This window comes from Arvicola amphibius, chromosome 5 (assembly GCF_903992535.2).
Source record: "Arvicola amphibius chromosome 5, mArvAmp1.2, whole genome shotgun sequence".
Lineage (NCBI taxonomy): Eukaryota > Metazoa > Chordata > Mammalia > Rodentia > Cricetidae > Arvicola > Arvicola amphibius.
Genome location: NC_052051.1, coordinates 102,917,402 through 102,939,724, shown reverse-complemented (window position 1 = coordinate 102,939,724; position 22,323 = coordinate 102,917,402). Strand labels below are relative to the sequence as shown.

At 37.5% G+C, this 22,323-nt stretch overlaps 1 protein-coding gene across 6 annotated transcripts in view; it reads right to left on the bottom strand.

The window, feature by feature from the left end:
- Positions 1-22,323, bottom strand: part of Kiaa1328 (KIAA1328 ortholog) — a 284,272-nt gene that overhangs the window by 237,899 nt on the left and 24,050 nt on the right. For 4 of the 6 annotated variants that reach the window (XM_038329545.1, XM_038329547.1, XM_038329549.2 and 1 more), the window contains one exon: positions 19,212-19,262. The exons of the other annotated variants lie outside the window; for them this stretch is intronic. In XM_038329545.1, coding sequence (XP_038185473.1) covers positions 19,212-19,262 — 51 coding nt within the window. The remainder of the gene's footprint in view (positions 1-19,211; positions 19,263-22,323) is intronic. 6 annotated transcript variants of the gene reach the window in all.

Below are 22,323 nucleotides of genomic sequence, written 5' to 3'. Positions count from 1 at the left end.
CAACTCAAAGGCCCAGAAAACATATTCAACAAAATTATAGAAGAAAACTTCCCCAACCTAAAGAAGGATGTTCCTATGAAGGTACAAGAAGCCTACAGAACACCAAATAGACTGGATCAAAAGAAAGCATCCCCACGCCATATAATAATCAAAACACAAAACATACAGAATAAAGAACAGATATTAAAAGCTGCAAAGGAAAAAGGTCAAGTAACATATAATGGGAAACCTATCAGAATTACACCTGATTTCTCAATGGAAACCATGAAAGCCAGAAGAGCTTGGATAGATGTGCTACAGACACTAAGGGAACATGGATGCAAGCCTAGACTACTATACCCAGCAAAGCTTGCATTCACCATTGATGGAGAAAACAAGATATTCCAGGACAAAAACAGATTTAAACAATACGTAGCCACAAATCCAGCCTTGCAGAAAGTAATAGAAGGAAAATCAAAAATCAAGGAGTCCAACAACGCCCACAATAACTCAGGCATCTAGCGACCCTTCACCAGCACAACTAGAAGGGAAACACACAAACTCTACTACAAAAAAATGATCGGAGTTAACAACCACTGGTCATTAGTATCACTTAATATCAATGGACTCAATTCACCTATAAAAAGGCACAGACTGGATACGAAAACAGAATCCAACATTTTGCTGTTTACAAGAAACACACCTCAACCACAAAGACAGGCACCTACTCAGAGTAAAGGGTTGGGAAAAGGTTTATCAAGCAAATGGACCTAAGAAACAAGCCGGTGTGGCCATACTAATTTCTAACAAAGTTGACTTCAAACTAAAATCAATCAGAAGAGATGGAAAGGGACACTTTATACTCATAACACGAAAAATCCTTCAGAATGAAGTCTCAATCCTGAATATCTATGCCCCTAATATAAAAGCTCCCACATATGTAAAAGAAACACTTCTAGAACTCAAGGCAGCCATCAAACCACACACACTAATAGTTGGAGACTTCAACACTCCTCTCTCACCAATGGACAGGTCAATCAGACAGAAACCTAACAGAGAATTGAAAGACTTAATGGAGGTAATGAACCAAATGGACTTAACAGACATCTATAGAACATTCCACTCAAATAGGAAAGATTATACCTTCTTCTCTGCGGCTCATGGAACCTTTTCGAAAATTGACCATATACTTGGTAACAAAGCAAACTTCCACAGTTACAAAAAAATATTAGTAACCACCTGTGTCTTATCAGATCACCATGGATTAAAATTAGAAATCAAGAACAATGCCACCCCCAGGAAGCCCACAAACTCATGGAAACTGAACAGTCAACTACTGAACCACACCTGGGTCAAGGAAGAAATAAAGAAAGAAATTAAAGTCTTCCTTGAATTTAATGAAAACCAAGACACAACATACTCAAATCTATGGGACACTATGAAAGCAGGGCTAAGAGTAAAGTTCATAGCACTAAGTGCCCACTTAAAGAAAATGGAGAAAGCACTCATTGATGACTTAACAGCACACCTGAAAGCTCTGGAAAAAAAGAAGCAGACTCACCTAGGAGGAGTAGAAGACTGGAAATAATCAAAATGAGGGCAGAAATCAACAAAATAGAAACACAGAAAACAATCCAAAGAATCAATGAAACAAAAAGCTGGTTCTTGGAGAAAATCAACAAGATTGACAAACCCTTAGCCAAACTAATCAAATGGCAGAGGGAGAACATGCAAATTAATAAGGTCAGAAATGAAAAGGGGGACATAACCACAGACACAGAGGAAATTCAGAGAATCATTAGATCTTACTACAAAAGCCTGTATGCCACAAAATTGGAAAATGTAAAAGAAATGGACATTTTTTAGATAAATACCATATACCAAAGTTAAACCAGGACCAGATAAATGCTCTAAATAGTCCTGTTAGTCGTGAAGAATTAGAAACTGTTATCAGAAACCTCCCTACCAAAAAGAGCCCAGGACCAGATGGTTTCAATGCGGAATTCTACCAGAACTTCCAAGAAGACCTAATACCTATACTCCTTAAGGTATTTCATAATATAGAAACACAACAGTCACTGCCAAATTCCTTCTATGAAGCTACAGTTACCCTGATACCTAAACCACACAAAGACTCAACCAAGAAAGAGAATTACAGGCCAATCTCACTCATGAACATTGACGCAAAAATTCTCAATAAAATACTGGCAAACCGAATCCAAGAACACATTAGAAAAATTATCCACTACGATCAAGTAGGCTTCATGCCAGAGATGCAGGGCTGGTTCAACATAAGAAAATCTATCAATGTAATCTATCAGATAAATAAACTGAAGGAAAAAAAACATGGTCATCTAATTAGATGCTGAAAAAGCATTTGACAAAATTCAGCATCCTTTTATGATAAAGGTCTTGGAGAGATTAGGGATACAAGGGTCATTCCTAAATATAATAAGAGCTATTTACAGCAAGCTGACAGCTAACATCAAATTAAACGGAGAGAAACTCAAGGCTATCCCACTAAATTCAGGAACACGACAAGGCTGTCCACTCTCTCCCTATCTCTTCAATATAGTACTTGAAGTTCTAGCAATAGCAATAAGACAACATAAGGGAATCAAAGGGATTGGATTTGGAAAGGAAGAAGTTAAACTTTCATTATTTGCAGATGATATGATAGTGTATATAAGCGACTCCAAAAACTCCACCAAAGAACTCCTACAGCTGATAAACTCCTTCAGTAAAGTGGCAGGCTACAAGATCAACTCCAAAAAATCAGTCGCTCTCCTTTACACAAAGGATAAGGAAGCAGAGAGGGAAATCAGAGAAGTATCACCTTTCACAATAGCCACAAATAGCATAAGATATCTGGGAGTAACTCTAACCAAGGAAGTGAAGACAAGAACTTTAAGTCTTTGAAGAAAGAAATTGAAGAGGATACCAGAAAATGGAAGGATCTCCCCTGCTCATGGATTGGGAGGATCAACATAGTAAAAATGGCAATTCTACCAAAAGCAATCTATAGATTCAATGCAATCCCCATCAAGATCCCATCAAAATTCTTCACAGAGATTGAGAGGACAATAATCAACTTTATATGGAAAAAGAAGAAACCCAGGATAGCCAAAAAAGTCTTATACAATAAAGGTACTTCTGGAGGCATTACCATCCCTGACTTCAAACTCTATTACAGAGCTACAGTATTGAAAACAGCTTGGTATTGGCATAAAAACAGAGAAGTTGACCAATGGAATCGTATAGAAGACCCGGATCTTAAACCACAAACCTACGAACACCTGATTTTTGATAAAGGAGCCAAAAGTACACAATGGAAGAAAGAGGGCATCTTCAACAAATGGTGCTGGCATAACTGGATGTCAACCTGTAGAAGAATGAAAGTAGATCCATATCTATCACCATGCACAAAACTCAAGTCCAAATGGATTAAAGACCTCAATATTAATTTGAACACATTGAGCTTGATAGAGGAGAAAGTGGGAAGTACTCTACAACAAATGGGCACAGAGAACCGTTTCCTACGCATAACCCCAGCTGCACAGACTTTAAGGGCAACATTGAATAAATGGGACCTCCTGAAGTTGAGCAGCTTCTGTAAAGCAAAGGACATTGTCACTAAGACACAAAGGCAGCCTACTGACTGGGAAAAGATCTTCACCAACCCTTCAACTGACAAAGGTCTGATCTCTAAAATATATAAGGAACTCAACAGACTAGACGGTAAAATGCCAATTAACCCAATTAAAAAATGGGGCGCTGAACTGAACAGAGAATTCTCAACAGAAGAAGTTCAAATGGCCAAAAGACACTTAAGGTCATGCTCAACCTCCCCAGCTATCAGGGAAATGCAAATCAAAACAACTTTGAGATATCATCTTACACCTGTCAGATTGGCTAAAATCCAAAACACCAATGATAACCTTTGCTGGAGAGGTTGTGGGGTAAGGGGTACATTCATCCATTGCTGGTGGGAATGCACACTTGTGCAACCACTTTGGAAAGCAGTGTGGCGGTTTCTCAGGAAATTCGGGATCAACCTACCCCATGACCCAGCAATTCCACTATTGGGAATCTACCCAAGAGATGCCCAATCATACAACAAAAGCATATGCTCAACTATGTTCATAGCAGCATTATTTGTAATAGCCAGATCCTGGAAACAACCTAGATGCCCTTCAGTGGAAGAATGGATGAAGAAACTGTGGAATATATACATGCTAGAATACTACTCAGCGGTAAAAAAACAATGACATCTTGAATTTTGCATGCAAATGGATGGAAATAGAAAACTCTATTCTGAGTGAGGTAACCCAGAACCAAAAAGATGAACATGGGATGTACTCACTCATAATCGGTTTCTAGCCATAATTAAAGGACATCGAGCCTATAATTTGGGATCCTTGAGAAGATAATAAGAAGGTGAACCCCCCCAAAAAAGATATAGTAATCCTCCTGGATATTGGAAGTAGACACGATCACCAGGCAAAAATTGGGAACTTGAGGGTGGGGCGAGACGTGGCCAAGGTAAGATGCGGAGAGAAAAGCATGAAGGGGAGAATGGGGGGAGCTTGGAGGAATGGGATGCTTGGGATACAGGAAGGGTGGATATGGGAGCAGGGAAGCACATATCTTAATTTAGGGAGCCTTCTGAGGGTTGTCAAGAGACTTGACCCTAGAGGGGTTCCCAGGTTTCTAGGGAGACGCCCCCAGTTAGTTCCTTGGGCAACTGAGGAGAGGAAGCCTGAAAAGGCCAGTTCCTATAGCCATACTGATGAATTTCTTGCATATCACCATAGAACCTCTACCTGGCGAGAGATGAAGAAAATGACTGAGCCCCCACATTGGAGCACTGGACTGAGCTCCCAAGGTCCTGATGAGGAGCAGAAAGAGAGAACATGAGAAAGAAAGTCAGGACCGTGAGGGAACCTCCACCTGGCGATAGATGAAGAAAATGATTGAGCCCCACATTAGAGTACTGAACTGAGCTCCCAAGGTCCTGATGAGGAGCAGAAGGAGAGAGAACATGAGAAAGAAAGTCAGGACCATGAGGAGTGCGTTCACCCATGGAGATGGTGGGATAGAACTAATGAGAGATCACCAACTCCAGTTGGAATGGGACTGATGGATCATGCGACCAAACCCGTCTCTCTGAATGTGGCCGAGAGTGGGGGCTGACTGAGAAGCAAAGGACAATGGCGCTGGGCTGATTCTTCTGCATGGACAGGCTCTCTGGGAGCCTTCTCAGCTTGGTCGATCACCTTCCTGGACCTGGGGGGAGTTGGAAGGACCTTGGTCTTAACATAGAGTAGGGAACCCTGATGGCTCCTTGGCCTGGAGAGGGAGGGAGGGGGAGTATGGGTGGAGGGAAGGGGGAGGAGGAGGGGAGGAGATGGAAATTTTAAATATAAAAAAATAAACCATGAAAAATAAATAAATAAATAAAAAGAAAAAAAAAACTACAAATGGATCAAAGACCTAAATCTGAAACCTGAAACACCAAAACTGCCAGAAGAAAACACAGGCAGAACTCTGTGTGATAAAAGTGTTGGAAAGAATTTCCTGAATAATTTTCCCAAGAATTAGAACTAACAATTGAAAAATGAGACTTCATGAAACTTAAATGGTTCAGCAAAGCTAAAGAAACAATTAGAGCCTGTGAAGAGGAAGCCTGTAGAATGGGAGAGAATTTTGCCAGCTATATATCTGACAGAGTAATAATAATATCTAGGACACAGAAAGAACTAAAAGAAACCAGTCAAATAAATGACCCATCCGAAAAACAGGCATGGGTGCTAAACAGTTCTTAAAATAAAACTTCAAAAACAAGGTTGCAAAATCTCACAAGAAAACCCATCATCATCCCTATCAATTAGGAAAATGCAAATCAAAACAATTTGTGATTTCATCCTTTTCCATGTCAGTTTGTCAAAGATCAATGGAACAACTGACAACAAATGTTTGAAGGATTGCAGGGAAAAGGGAAACCTCATTCAATTCACAGTTGTTGAGAATATAAACTGGTACAGTTAGTATGGAAATTAATATGGAAAATTCTCAAAGCTGAAAATAAATCTGCCATATGACATAACTATATCACTCCTTGGCATATGCCCAAAGCACTTGATATTATACTCCACAGAACTTATTAAAGTTAAAACCTTCCTTTTTATTTAGACAGAAAAGGGGAGGTGATGTATGATTCCCCCCTGTATGCTGCGATTATGTTTTACTACCATTGGTTAATAAAAGAAGCTGCTTAAATCTAGAGCAGGGCAGAATATAGTCAGTCTAGAAGACATATAGAGAGACAGTAGGAGGAGTCAGAGAGAAGGCATGTAGCTGCTGAAGGAGAAAGATGCCCGCTGGAACGCTGTGGAACTTTCCTGGTAGGCCACGACCTCGTGGTGATGCACAGATTTAGAGAAATGGGTTAATTTAAGATGTAAGAGCTAGCTAGAAATATGCATAAACTAGTAGGCCAAACGCTGTTTTAATTAATACAGTTGTGTGACTATTTCAGGTCTGGGTGGCTGGGAAATGAAGGAACAGCCTCTGCCTACACTCCACATCTTGCTATTTTTTGGGTTTTTTTGTTTTTTATTTTATTTATTTTTATAATATTAAAAATTTCCGCCTCTTCCCTGCCTCCCATTTACCTCCCCCTTCCGCCTCCACTCCCCCTCCCTCTCGTGCCCAAAGAGCAGCAAGGGTTCCCTGCCCTGGGGGAAGTACAAGTTCCTCCCCCCTCCATCCAGGTCTAGGAGGGTGAGCATCCAAACAGGCTAGCCCCCCCTCAAAGCCAGTATGTGTAGTAGGATCAAAATCCAGTGCCATTGCCCTTGGCTTCTCAGCAGCCCTCATTGTCCGCCATGTTCAGGGAGTCCGGCTTTATCCCATGCTTTTTCAGTCCCAGTCCAGCTGGACTTGGTGAGCTCCAATTAGATCAGCCCCACCATCTCAGTGGGTGGGTGCACCCCTCGCAGTCCTGACTTCCTTGCTCATGTTCTGCCTCCTTCTGCTCCTCATTTGGACCTTGGGAGCTCAGTTCAGTGCTCCAATGTGGGGCTCTGTCTCTATCTCCTGAACCAAATGGACTTAACAGACATCTATAGAACATTCCCCCCAAATAGGAAAGAATATACCTTCTTCTCTGCGGCTCATGGAACCTTTTCGAAAATTGACCATATACTTGGTAACAAAGCAAACTTCTACAGTTACAAAAAAATATTAGTAACCACCTGTGTCTTATCAGATCACCATGGATTAAAATTAGAATTCAACAACAATGCTACCCCCAGAAAGCCTACAAACTCATGGAAACTGAACAGTCAACTACTGAACCACACCTGGGTCAAGGAAGAAATAAAGAAAGAAATTAAAGTCTTCCTTGAATTTAATGAAAATAAAGACACAACATACTCAAACCTATGGGACACTATGAAAGCAGTGCTAAGAGGAAAGTTCATAGCACTAAGTGCTCACTTAAAGAAAATGGAGAAAGCACTCATTGGAGACTTAATAGCACACCTGAAAGCTCTAGAAAAAAAAAAGAAGCAGATTCACCTAGGAGGAGTAGAAGACTGGAAATAATCAAACTGAGGGCAAAAATCAATAAAATAGAAACACAGAAAACAATCCAAAGAATCAATGAAACAAAAAGCTGGTTCTTGGAGAAAATCAACAAGATTGACAAACCCTTAGCCAAACTAATCAAACGGCAGAGAGAGAACAAGCAAATTAATAAGATCAGAAATGAAAAGGGGGACATAACTACAGACACAGAGGAAATTCAGAGAATCATTAGATCTTACTACAAAAGCCTGTATGCCACAAAATTGGAAAATGTAAAAGAAATGGACATTTTTTTAGATAAGTACGATATACCAAAGTTAAACCAGGACCAGGTGAGCAATCTAAATAGTCCTGTTAGTCATGAAGAAATAGAAACTGTTATCAGAAACCTCCCTACCAAAAAAAGCCCAGGACCTGATGATTTCAATGCAGAATTCTACCAGAACTTCCAAGAAGACCTAATACATCTTGCGATTATTATATAATTACATCATTTCTCCCTCTGGAGAAAGAACAGTTTCATAGTATACTTCCCAAGAGAAAGGGACACATGGTTTGCAAACAAAAAGCATCATGGTTAAAAGATAAAATAATGGATTTTAAAAGTAAAATATATTCCAGTGAAATGGTTTAATTTCCTTTTGACAGCTTTTAACACTGTGCAGAAATTTAAAATGTACTGTCTAACGGAATACAGTACTTTAGAAATAACAGATGAAGCAATGTTTGCAAAGATTTTAAGAACTACAAATACATATCTCTTATGAATATAGATTCAAAAATTCTTAGCAAGATACTAGCAAGCAGAGTATAGGTATATAAAAAAGTATGTCACGACCAGCTGAGATTTATCTCAGAAATGCAAAGTTGGTACAATATCTAAAACTTAACTCATGCAATGTACCACACATTAAAAGAACCAGAGACAAAAAATATATGATTATCTATAGTAGATATAAAAAATAATTTGAAAAAATATAAAAGAATTTTATAATTTAAAAATTCAATAAATAGAAAAAACCCACCAGATGATACCAACAAAATGCTAACATGGAAAGGGAAATGTAATGGGACCCCATTCCTAGATAAACACTGGAGGCAATTAAGGAATGATGAAAGTGGGAGAACTAACCTTCCCAAAGTAAGAGGCCCCAACTGGGTATCTCGTACAAATGGTTAGCCCTGAAACATACATATAAAAATCACATAAAAATACAGACTCAGTAGGCGATATTTATATGCTAGGGAAAACATATATATGTAAGAAAACACTGAAAGAAAAAGAAGTCATAAACTTGAGAAAGGGAAAGGGCAGTCTATGAAAGGATGGAAAGGGAAGGGGCAAAGTGATATATTTTTAAGTATATTTTAATTTTAAAAATAAAAGCTATTAAAAATATTAAGAAAATTAAAAATGAGAGAAAAGACCATCTACTATAAACCTATAAAATATTTTACTTAATAGTGAAATACTGAAGTAATTTTGCTTATTCTCAGGAACCAGGAATTCAACACAGTATTAGCTTACAGCCAAGGCAATCAAGCAATAGAGAGACTTGTATCCAGACTCTAAAGGAAGACTGAACCCATGTCTATGTCATATCATGTAACTTCATATACAAAACTAAGAAATTGTCTGTGACCATATCCCCTACTCTCATTTGATACTGGAAACTACACAAAGATGGGAAAAATTATAAAATTCACTAAAAAGTACTGTAATAAAGGAGATCATAGAAAATACAGGCTCCCACAGAAAATTGCAAAAGCCAGCTGTATGTTTATATTGTAGTAGTGAGCAACTCAAATATAATTAGGGAAATAACTCCCCTTACATCATGAGAATAAAATGTAATCAGGTAAAATCAACATAAGGAATAAAAGCCTTAATACCTGACAACTGTAAACACTGCTGAGAGAAAGAAAGACTATAACAAATGAAAGCATGTGAACTACTGGAACACAATAGTTGGGATGGAGACGGTTTGGGGGTAAAGCATGCCATTCACAAGCTTGTGGGCCTTGAACTGGATCCCATAGCCCATGGATAGGCCTCTCAGTTTCAAAACTTGCAACTTCACTGAAGAAGATGGTGTGATGAACCTATAGATTAATCAAACAAAACTGAGAGTTCAGAACATGTCTCATATTTTTTATTTACAATCAAAATTGATTTTTGACTGAAATTTGATTTCAAGTGACTGATTTTCAACTTCAGCACACTGATTTTCAGACACAGTACTAAGAATGAAATCAGACCCGTATCTATTACCCTGCAAAAAATTCAGCTTCAAATGGACCAAAGACTCCAGTATAAAATTTGAATTGTTAAAATTGCTGGAAGAAAATATAGAAAGTATCAACAAGATATAGCTATAAAAATAACTTTCTGAACAGGACTCAATTTTCCCAGGAATTGAAACCAACAACTGATAAACAAGACCTTACAAAACTAAAGATCTTATTTCTATGTAGCAAAGTAAATAATCAAAAAAATGAAAAGGCCCAGAAAGAGTGAAAGAATCTTTGCCAGCTATATATCTGACAGAGTTAATTTCCAGAATATACAAAGAATGCAAAGAAACAGTCAAGAATACAAACAATCCAACTGAAAACTTGGCAATGGATCTGAACACAGAGACTATTGATTTCTAAGTTTTCAACATCCAAGCAATTAAATAAATGCAAATTGAAAGTACTTTGAGATTTCATATTATACCAGTCAAAGTTGCTAAGATCAACAAAAGCTGGCAAAATGTGGGGAAAGGGGAACTCTCATCTACTGTTGGCAGATTGCAAACTGTTTCAGCAATGATGGAAATCAGAGAATTCTCAAAATGCCAAAAGTAGTTTTACCAAAGGACTTCACATCTTACTCCACAGATACTTGCTCAGCCATGTTTACTGCCACTCCATTCAGAATAGCTAAAAACCAGAAACAACCTCAATGTCCTGCAAATGATGACTAGATAAAGAAAATGTAGTACACATTTACAATAGTATTTAAATGTAAATAAAAATAAAGCCATGACATTCCCGGTAAATGAACAGAACTAGAAAATCTTATACTGAATAAGGTTACCCAGACCCAGAATGGCAAATGCTGCATGTTCTTGCTTATTTGTGGATCCTAGATCTAAATCTTTAGATGGAATAAATGCAGAAACCAAGGAAGTATAACAAGGCCATAGCAGTGGGAAAAAAGGAGCACTGGAAAGTATAGTAGGACACAGGTGCTTTGTAGGGGAATAATGAAAATAATCGGGGGATACTTTAACTTGGGGAGGGGAGGAGGGCAATACGGAGGTGAGGGAAAAGGATACATGATAATAAGGTTGCTTGAAAAATTCTTAAGGAAATATTAGTTTATGATTAATTACAATTACACATCTACTATATGCACACACCCATATTAGTTTAAATTAATTTACACCAATTGGGGTGATAATACTCACCCCAAGAACCACAAACTATATAACAAGAACCCTGGGCCCAAAATTGAATATCTTTTGAGTTGCTGATCAAGGGCATCCAAGAAATTCCCCAAATAATACAGGCTATCTCTGTTCCACTTGGTTGACTCCCAGACTTAACTGTTGCTGCAGAGACCACACACTTTAGACACAGGACTTGGAGGAATTCAGCTGAAACTGACCTGGAAGCCTCTTCCCAAGGATTAGTTAGCATGCTATCAGATGGTGATATGCAAGCTGCCAAGGAAGAAAAGCAATCAATAGTCCTACCCAGCTGTAAAGCCTACAAACACAACAATAACCACTATAACAAAGTATCCCCAAAGATGTAGTAGTGGTACTTTATTATTGTGTGTAACCAACACACATTGTACTTAAGACAAACTCAATGGTAGGGAATTCAGGACCATATGGCAGGTATCTAGGACCATAAATCCAGCCAACAACCTGTGGCTGAAAGGAAGATCATGGACCCTAAAGGAGAATCTACTACCACCACTTTCATAAGCCAGTATTATTTCCAACTGCATTCTAAATATTTATCCTTACACTCACAGAAATAGCATGGTTCTCACCTATCACTAGAGAAGCTTCTTTTTTAGCTGATGGAGACCATTACAGAAGTAGAAAACAACTTACCATGGGGTGCTCAACTGCAACTGATACTCTACAAAACAATCTCTACACAGAGGACACAGGGAGGGAGCAAAAGAAAGAGGGAGAGAAGACTGTGGGAGCCAGAGGACCAGCACATCTGCAGCAAGATTTTGTCATCTAAATATAACAGTGAAGCTGTACCCACAAAATATCCACAAAACGGCTGCCTAACAAAACCTGAACAATACCACCACCAGTTGCCATGTCTACATGGATGGGGTAAACCTCACAAGGCCCAGCCCTAGAATGAATAGATACAGGCAATTAGTGGGTGCTAAGAGAGAATTACTCTTCTCCAATGAGGAGTCCCCTAATAGGTTCTCTGATCCTAAGTGGCCGGCCTTAAGCAAATATACATACAATCAGTACTAAATGAACCCATCCGTATGTATATATGTGTATACATATATATGTATGTATGTGTGTGTGTAAAACATCAATAAAGAAAAGATCAAAAATATGAGGGAAAAGGGGACAAAAGAAAAGTTGTAGAGGTGGAAATGATGAAATAACAGTATTCTTATATGAAATTATCAAAAATAGCTTAAAAACCACAAAGATACATATTATGAAAAGAAAGTAAAATTGTATTTATTCATACTTGTCATATTTATGGAGATCCTTTTAAAAAACTACAAATAAAAAGACAAGCCCTGTACAATAATAACAACAGCTGACAGAGAGATCAGCAGAAATTCTCAGCTATATAGTGACTTTCAGGCCAGTCTGAGCTACATGAGACCATCTATGCAAAAACAAAGATCTGGACAGAAGACTCAGCAGCTAGAATTGCTTATTGCTCTTTCAGAAGACCTACTTCAGTTCCTAGCTCACAACTGAAACCTAGATCAGTGGTTCTCAACTTGTGGGACGTGATCCCTTTGAGTTTCTAATATAAGCTATCCTGCATACCAGGTATTGATATTATAGCTCATAACAGTATCAAAATTATAGTTAAAATGTAGGAATGAATTAATTTTATGATTGGAAATCAACACCACATGAGGAACTATAACAAAAGGTTACAGCATGAGGAAATTTGATAATCACTGCTTTAGACTCTGGAGATCCAATGCCTCCCATCAGAACCTACACTCAGAAGGCACACATACATAGGCACATGTGCAAAAATAGAAGTATAAAAAATTAGCCCAGATAAACAAATATGAAACTTTATATGCCCATCTATAAGTATAGAAAAGGCAATTGTTAAAAACAATCTTCCATAATAAAAAATCTCATTAACCTGAGTACTAAAAGAACTATTCCTCCGATCTAATAAACATCATCTATGGAAAATTCTTTATAGTTATCAACTTAAAAGGGTGAACAAAAAGAACAATTTGTTTCTGTCCTTGTACTTCTATAAGAAGGCAAGACTGTCAACTACAACTCTATTAGAAATGTCTGAAAGTCAATGCAAGAAAAGAAAATACATACAGACAAGAAAGAAATAAAGTCTTTATATACAGGTGACATTGTTCTATAAGAAACATTTAGATAGCTACAGAAAATACATCAAAATAAGGTATTTTTAAAAACAGTATTACTGTAATAAATTCAAATCTGTAACTATAACCCTCTATCCTGGTATTCATTTCCTGTTGCTAAGGTAAGGGCTAACTCACAAATACCACATCTAAGATTAGGTCACAGAAGACATTGACATCTGTTATGCTCACTGCTGCTAATTCCAATGGAAGTCAAGAGTCAAGTAAATGCTGAAGGTGTTACCCTGCTTCTTCTTGATGCTTATAGAAACTGGCTAAAGAAAAAGGAAACTGACAAAGACCATTAAGCTAAAATGAACAAGACCTTAGTGATTTCAAAGATTTTTACACACAATACACCCATTCTCCCCCCTCCTCTCTCGGGGGAGGTGGGCAGGCTGAATTTTTTAAAATATGCTTCTTAGTGTATTTTAAATCCTGGATAACACCATGTAAAACATGTGTCAGAGAAAAAGGCAAAGTTGAAACTTTTGTTGAGGCGTTAAAATTAAAGTCTGTATCTCAATATAAATAGAAAAGACGTGTTAAGAGATTAATGTTTGGGCTCAAAATTTCTTCAAACAGCAAAGCCTCCAAGAAGCTTATCAGTACTTTAAGCTGACATGTTTTGTTGTAATGCATTGGGCACCCATAGAGAACACAGATTTTAAATGTGCTACTCAATGGCTTTAAATCCTCATCAGCTTGCTCAGCAGTATGTGCATCCCAATTGCATCTGCCTCTATTGCTGTCTCTCAGATTTTTCTGCTTTCTCTGTGCCTCATGGTTTACTCATGTCTGAATATCTTGGGAAGCTCAACAAAGAAGATGAGTATAATTTCAGAGCTCAGAATCTACTAATCTCACTATGAATAGTCTGCTTTGAGGTTTGCTGGTAGTCTTGATCCTCAGTGCACCACAGGTATCATATTCCTCTAGGCAACACTTCCCTTCAGGTAGGCCAGATGCTACTACTCAATGTCTTCCCCATCCTCAGCTTTATACTTTCCTAGTCTGGTGAATTTCTATATTTACTATACACGTGGAAGTCTGGACTTTGGTAGTTTACTTTTGGTTGATGTTGCTGTAATTATACCTATACTAAACAGTCTCGTCCTGCCTGGGTTTATGAAGTATTCTTGTATTTCTTCTATAATTTGGGAACCAGTATGTAACTCTTGCCTTCATTCAGTTTTGTGTCTCCTTCCCACAATGTTAGGTGGCTTTTTAAGAATCATACACTCTATTCCTGAAAATGTGTTTTGGTTTACAGAAGAAGACAGAGAATGTAGTAGGAGAGGGCCACTTGTTGGTCCCCAGCAGCTCAGCCCTGAAATAATCACATAGAAACTGTATTAATTAAATTGCTGTTTGGCCCATTAACTCTAACTTCTTATTGGCTAACTCTTGCATATTAATTTAATTCATTTCTATTAATCTGTACATTGCCACGTGGCTGTGGCTTACCAGCTAAAGTTTAAGCATGTCTGTCTCCAGTGGCTCCATGGCTTCTCTCTGACTCCACCTCCTTTCTCCCAGCATTCAGTTTAGTTTTCCCTGCCTAGCTCTGTTCTACCCTATCAGGCCAAACCTGTTTCTTTATTCATTAATCAATAAAAGCAATACATAGACAGAAGGACCTCCCAAACCATTTCCCCTTTTCTGTTTAAACAAGAAGGAAGGTTTTAACTTTAACATAGTAAAATTACATACAACAAAACAGGTATCAAGTAATAATTATAGTTACAATATTTAAAACTATAAGTTCTTCAACTCCATCAAAGACTCCAGAAGGATATAATATTAGCTAAGTTAACAGAAAGTACATTATAAACAACTCCCAAAACTCTAGAAATGACAGCTTGCTGCCTGGACAATCACCCAAAGTTCTTCTGCACCATTGGGGCATCCATCTTCATTCTACAGGCCCATATTATCCAGCAGACTTTTCCATGAATCAGGAAATTTCAAAGACAGTTCCACCTACATTGGTAGTTTGTCAGTCACTTTCTCCTGTGTCCTGCAAAATGTCTAGTAGACTCTTTCACGTAGTAGGAACCCCGAAGAACCATCTCACCTTTAGGCAAGTTCAGCAGTCATTTCTCTGTGGGTCCTGCATGTCCACTTCATCAAGCAGTCTAGACAAGAGCAGATTCTTGTCCAAATGGCTAACCAACGCCATAAGGAGCCTCTTCGGTGCCCATCTTCCTCTTGAAGTAGCCTAGTACTGCCAGGATCAGATGTGTCTCATTGTCATGTAAAGTCCTAAGTTCTTAAAACATTTTAAATCCCATATTCTATAGTCTTTGAAAGATTTGAAGAATCCCTATCCAACTGAAATACATCTCTGTATATCTAGAAAATCTGACTACAAGCTTGATTATTATAGATGATTATCTACTAAACTATATTTCTTAATTATACATTACATTTTAAATAAACTACACAATCACAATACCTTAATCAAAAGCAGAAATACACATATAACAAAATTGACCTAAAACTTGTATCAATAAACCAAGATCCATACCAATGCAAAGTATCCATCTCTATAGCATATCCCCCTTTAAATATAAACAAACATTTATAAACAATATTTGGGAATTTGGGTGTAATGCTCCAGATGACTTCCTGCTGATTGGGGGCACTTTTAATCAGGTCTTTCATGATATATCCTATGTGCTAGTTTTATCTCAGTCAGCAGTTGGGTGAAGTAATTTTTTGAGGGATGTTCAAGGCAACGTTTCAGGAGATCTTAGTCCATCAAGCCACATTAGTCTGGAAGGATTCCACAGGTTCTCATACTTTGTGGAAACAAAAGAAGAACCTCTTTTCCAAAGCAACATATGCTTAGACTCAAATTTTGAATTCAAGATACCTTTGAAATATATATGTTGGCTTAGCTTAGCAGTCCCCAGAATCAAATGTCTGTTGGGGCTTTATATGGACTCAGGGGTATAATTTATGTGTATATCTATATATATATAAAAAAAAAGGGGGGGGGGGGGGAGGGATTAACTGGTGATCTGAAGGAATAATTGATTTTTGTGAGTTATTGTTTTTCTTTTTTTTTAAAAAAAAAAAACTATATGAGTGTTGATTCTTGTATATTGATATATTAAACATTATATGAGAGTATGATACTACCTCTGTTTGAAACAATTGTTATATTGACATTGTTTACTATATTACAATGTACATCTCTACCTCTGATATTATTTATGTAATGACATTGTTTACCATATTGCACTGTACATTTCTACCTCAGATATTATTTATGTAAGGACCCTGTTTACATTTTAAAAATCATTGTCTTCATTTTTTTTTTGCACAGTTGTCTATTCTATTAGTCTTACAGTTACATAAGTGTTGAGAATTATATGTTGGTCATATTTATATTTAGGACAATCAGGTTTTTTAGACACATAGAGGTTGTATTTAGTATAGATAGCATAATCTTCAACCTCTTTAAAAAACTGTAAAACATGGCCTTTAATCTAACCTACAGTTTTGTATTTATGAGACACAATCACTCCTGACAACAATGCTCTACTCCCGAGAGAACGTTGAGCACCAAAGACACTCCACTGGGAGTTTGTCTTCTACTTGGCAGAACTGGCCTTGGGACAAAAAAAAGCCCATACCTCCATTACTGACTAAAGTATAAAATATCCATAAGTGGATAAAACAAAATTGTCTTATCTTGCCAAGACAGGATAGGATAGTTCTACTAAAGGTTCCTTGCCATTGTATAATGGTATGTCAGGTTTTTTCAGGCCTCAGCCAAAGTTGGTTGCCTCAACATTGCTATCAAGACTTCGTGTGGTTGCCCAGGTAGTCAATTGTCTCTGTCTTCTGTTGCACATTTTGGAAGTTTCTCGTTTGTGCTTCCTGGTTGCTTTGGTAATTTTACTCTCCTTCTCAGATCTTTGATGGGGTTAAAGATTAGATAATGGTAGCTACCTTCTAGATTATTTAGACTTCTCAAAGTAGAGTGATTAAAAAAATTCTTCGTTATATACTTCTCGCCTGATATTGTTTACTTTTTATAATTTTATATGATCTGTTCCCATTGTATATAGTTGTATTTGGTTTCTAAATCTGTCTTATTTAGACAAAAAAGGGGAGATGTTGGGGCAGCTGGCCCAATCCCTGCGTTCAGGGGCATGGCTGCTCCAGCGGGGTAGCATTGCCCTTTAAATAGGATTGGGGGCCGGAAGGCAGCCCGTTCTTGGCGCTCGCCCGTGCTCTCCTTCTGCTCCGTTGGACCCTCGGTTCTGTGAGTTCCCTTATCTCCCTTTGTATTAAAATTGAGTAATTATAAAAGGACTATTTTTGGTTATTTCCAATCTTCGCCGCATCAAATGTCTCTATGCAGTCAAAAATTCAAAGATAACAGAATAATATACATAATCCAAACTCTCTTTATTATCTTTACTTCTTTAATCTATGACTAACTGTACTCTGTCTTTTTAAAGACTTCGTTGTTTTTTTTAAATAATCAATTCTTTTTATAGCTCTCCGTACTCGTTTTCTTCTCTCTCCCAAGCCTATGTACATTTATCCAACACTGTGACCCATTTAGAGGTCTTTATTGTCTAAATCTGTCCTATTGTGTATCTGAAATTCTTTTCTGTCTTGAAGAACTTTTAAAATGGTAACCTGCTTGGTACCAGAGCCTCTAGATGCTGGCTCTGCCTTTCTCCACTTTCAAAATGGTAGAGGTACCATTACTGCCAGCTCTGGGAACTGTGCTCAGCATTTTAACTCTGAGAATTAGCATGCAGCACATAAACCCTTTTTATCTGAGTAATAGACCAGATATGCCATGCAGAACATTGTGCAGCCTGGAAATAGCTCCGTGTAGGGTGGCAGGAATCCACCATGCTCTCCTGTCTGTGCACTCCTAGCAGTCCAGATCCTGTCACCTGAGCTGTGGGCATGATCTCAGCTACTTTCCCAAGTGGGGCATATAAGCACCCAGGCCCACAAACCCCATTTAAGTGCTCCAGAGCTGGACTCCAGAAAGAGACAAAAAGAGCACAGCCCAGAAAGCCAGCATTTCAAAATAGTGTGACTTTTTTCTGCTACTGCTAAGTCAGGAAAACTTCTTTTAAAGGAGCTGCTGCACACCACCATCAAATAGGAAAAAGCTATATTAAACTCTATTTTTGTGTCTATAATTCCTTTTCAAGCTCTCTCGGCTTTTTAAGTGGATTTAGTTGGCCAAGTGGGAACCAATTTACAGTAGGGAGCCACTTGTTGGTCCCTGGCTGCTCAGCCCCAAAATAATCACACAGAAACTGTATTAATTAAATTGCTGTTTGGCCCATTAGCTCTAACTTCTTATTGGCTAACTCTTACATATTAATTTAATTCATTTCTATTGATCTGTGCATTGCCACGTGGCTGTGGCTTACCAGCTAAAGTTTCAGGATATCTGTCTCCAGTGGCTCCATGGCTTCTCTCTGATTCCACCTCCTTTCTCCCAGCATTCAGTTTAGTCTTACCTGCCTAACACTGTTCTATGCTATCAGACCAAGCCAGTTTCTTTATTCATTAACCAATTAAAGCAACACATAGACAGAAGGACCTCTCACACCAAAAGAACTTTCCTGTCATCCCTGTAGCAAGTGCTGTTTCCCTTCCAACACCTGCACCAAGAGAAATCAGTTTTCATGCCAAATAAAGCCTATGAACAAACACTGTCAAAACAGTTTTTTTTTTTTTTTTTTTTGGTCCCAGGGAATATCCCACGCTTACCTATCCAATGTTGACCTCTCCCACAAACTTTAGCTGAAAATCCCATTTGTTTCTAGGTTGTCCAGGTACGTTAGTACTCACTGCTGCCTTTCCTGAGCAACACACTTCTCCTTAGAACTTAGGCTAATTGGTTACTCTTCCATCTCAGCTCTATTTTAAAGATCTGTGTTTTCAGTTTGTTCTATATCTTTATTATTGTAAGAAAAGCAATAATATCCTTAAAGTCATTAGACTTAATTATATAATTACATATGCTTACCTACATGTTTTTGCACTTATTTTCCTCACAATTTCTTTTCCATTTCCTAAGCTGGAGCAAATTCAATAACAAAACATTAATCAGCATTAGATTATAGCCCACAGAATTACAATATGTACTATTTATAACATGGAAACACCAAGTTCATAATGCAGAAACACGGAGCAGTAAGTCCCCACCTCACCCAGGGTCAGAAAAAGCACACCACTTCTTTCCTACTCTTGTTATAAATGCAGTGCTTGAATCTTATTAAGAGAAAACAGACAAATCCATATTTAGGAAAATTCTGCAAAACATTTGACTACTACTCTTTGAAAGTAACAAGGTCAAGAAGGAATAAAACACTGTCACAGATTGAAGAATACTAAAACGAAATAATTATAGACAGGACTTTCCTTCATCTCGTTCAATCCCACAAATTTTTCTCTGCCCACTGGGTTGCTGCAGTTGCTTATGGAATAGTCACTCAGAGGCTAATATATATTATGTATAATTGTTTGGCCAATGCTTTGATTTTTTTACTGGCTAGCTATACCTATAAATTAACACCTTTTTACTGATCTGTGTTTTGCCACATGGCTATGGCATTACCTCTGTTCTGGTATCTTTCCTCTTAGGTTGCTGCTGGCATCTCTCTTCTTTGGCAGCAACAAGGCACCTCCTTAACCTTGCCTTTTTTTCTCTCTCCCTATCTTTGATTTCCCAAATAGGTATATTATGTCTGGCCATTGGCTGAAACAGCTTTATTTATCAATCAATAAGAGAAACACATAGTTACAGCATAGGAACGATAAGGACATCCCATATCATCTTCCATTTTCATTCTAATTAAAAAGGAAGGTTTTTAACTTTAACATTGAAAAATTATATAACAAAACAGTTATCAAGGAAGAACCATATTAAACATATTTATTCCATTTGTATTTAGCAAAATTTAATAAAATATTTTATCAACTAGTCTACCTTTTGAGTTCAAGCTATATATCTAATTTATCCTCTATCATAACTAAGGAAAACTATAAGTATTTAATCTTCAACTACATAAAAGACCCAGAAGGATATAATATGACCTAAGTAAATAGGAAATGTATTGTAAGCAACTCCCAAAACTCTAGAATTGACAGAGATATCTCGCTGCCTGGACTGTCACCTAAAGTTCTTCTGGAACATTAGGGCATCCATCTTTAGCTTACAGGTCCAGAGCATCTGGCAGACTTTTTAGTGAAACAGGAAATTTGAAGATCTGTTCTGCCTTGGATTGGCAACGTTCGTCAGTTGTTTTCTTTTGCATCCTTCAGTATGTCTGGCGGTTTCCTCTGTGAAGTGGGAATCATGAAGAACCATCTCATTTTATCTTGGCAAGTTTAGAAGGCACTCTTCTATGGGTCTTATATGTCCAGTTCACACAGCATACCATCAAGCAGTTCAGGCAAGAGCAGTTTCTTGACCAAATGACTACCCTTGTTAACTTGAAGGGAAATTCCACAATGAGCTTCTTCAATACCTATCAACCTCTCTGAAGTAATTGGTGCTGCCAGAAGCAGCCATGTTTCACTGTCAAGAAAAGTCTAAATTCTTTTTTTAAATATTTATTTATTTATTATGTATACAATATTCTGTCTGTGTGTATGCCTGCTGGCCAGAAGAGGGCACCAGACCTCATTACAGATGGTTGTGAGCCACCATGTGGTTGCTGGGAATTGAACTCAGGACCTTTGGAAGAGCAGGCAATGCTCTTAACCTCTGAGCCATCTCTCCAGCCCGAAAAGTCTAAATTCTTAAAACATTTTAAATGTCACATTTCATAGGTCTTTGAAGTGTCGACGATTATCTATAAACTGAATATATCTCTGTATATCTAAAAGTATATCTCTATATATCTAGAAAACCTCACCAACATGAATAAAAGTTTAATTATTATGACTATTAATATGTATTTTTAAATTATACATATTTTAAAATGAGCTGTATAATAATATCTTAAACAAGAGTAGTAATATAAATACAGTGTAAAAAAGCTGACCTTAAATTTGTATCCATAGACCAAAATCCATACTAATGTAAAGTACTGATCCCTACATTATATCTCCCTTATTATATTTAGAAATAGATTGACTGTGACCATTTATAATCCATCCCTTTTAAATGAAAATAAACATTTATCAACAATATTTAGGTATTTGGGCAAAATTTTCTCTAAACTGCTCTCTATAGACTGATGGAGGAGGGTAATCTGTCTATGTGTTACTTTCATTGGTTAATAAAGAAACTGCCTTGGCCCTTTAATAGGACAGAAAATTAGGCAGGCAGAGTAGACAGAACAGAATTGTGGGAGAAAGAAAGCAGAGTCAGGCAGACGCCTCAGGCAGACGCCATAGCTCTCCTCTCTGAGATGGACAAAGGCTAAGATCCTTCCCGGTAAGACACCACCTCATGGTGCTACACAGATTACTAAATATGGGTTAAAGGAAGATATGAGTATTAGCCAATAAGAGGCTGAAACTAATAGGCCAGGCAGTGCTTAAATGAATACAGTTTTCATGTAATTATTTCAGGTGTAAAGCTAGCCAGGTGGCGGGACACAGTCTGCCCTTCCTTCTACAATAGACCAATTATCTTTAGGGTTCACAGAGACCTTTCAGGGGGGTTCTTGTTCCTTCAAACCACATTAGCCTGGAAGAAATCCACAGGTTCGCATCTTCTGTGGAAACAAAAGCAGAACATCTTTTCCAAAGCAATATATCTTTAAACTCAAATTTTGAAGTCAAGAAATCTTTAATATATATATATATATATGTTCATTTAGCTTAGCTGTCCCCAAAATCAAATGTCTCCCTGAAGTCAAAAATTTCAAAGAAAACAGAATAATATACATAATCCAGACTCTTTGTGTAATTTTATCTTTATGTGGCTTAATATATATTTGTAAAATTATATATATATTACATATTATTTTACGTGAATTTTTTAATTTTTATATTAATCTATGACTGTTTTTACTCTTTCTTCTCTCTCCCAAGCCTATGTACATCTATCAAACACACTGTGACCCATTTAGATGTCTTTTATGTCTGAATTTGTCCTACTGTGTCTCTGAAATCCTTTTCTGACC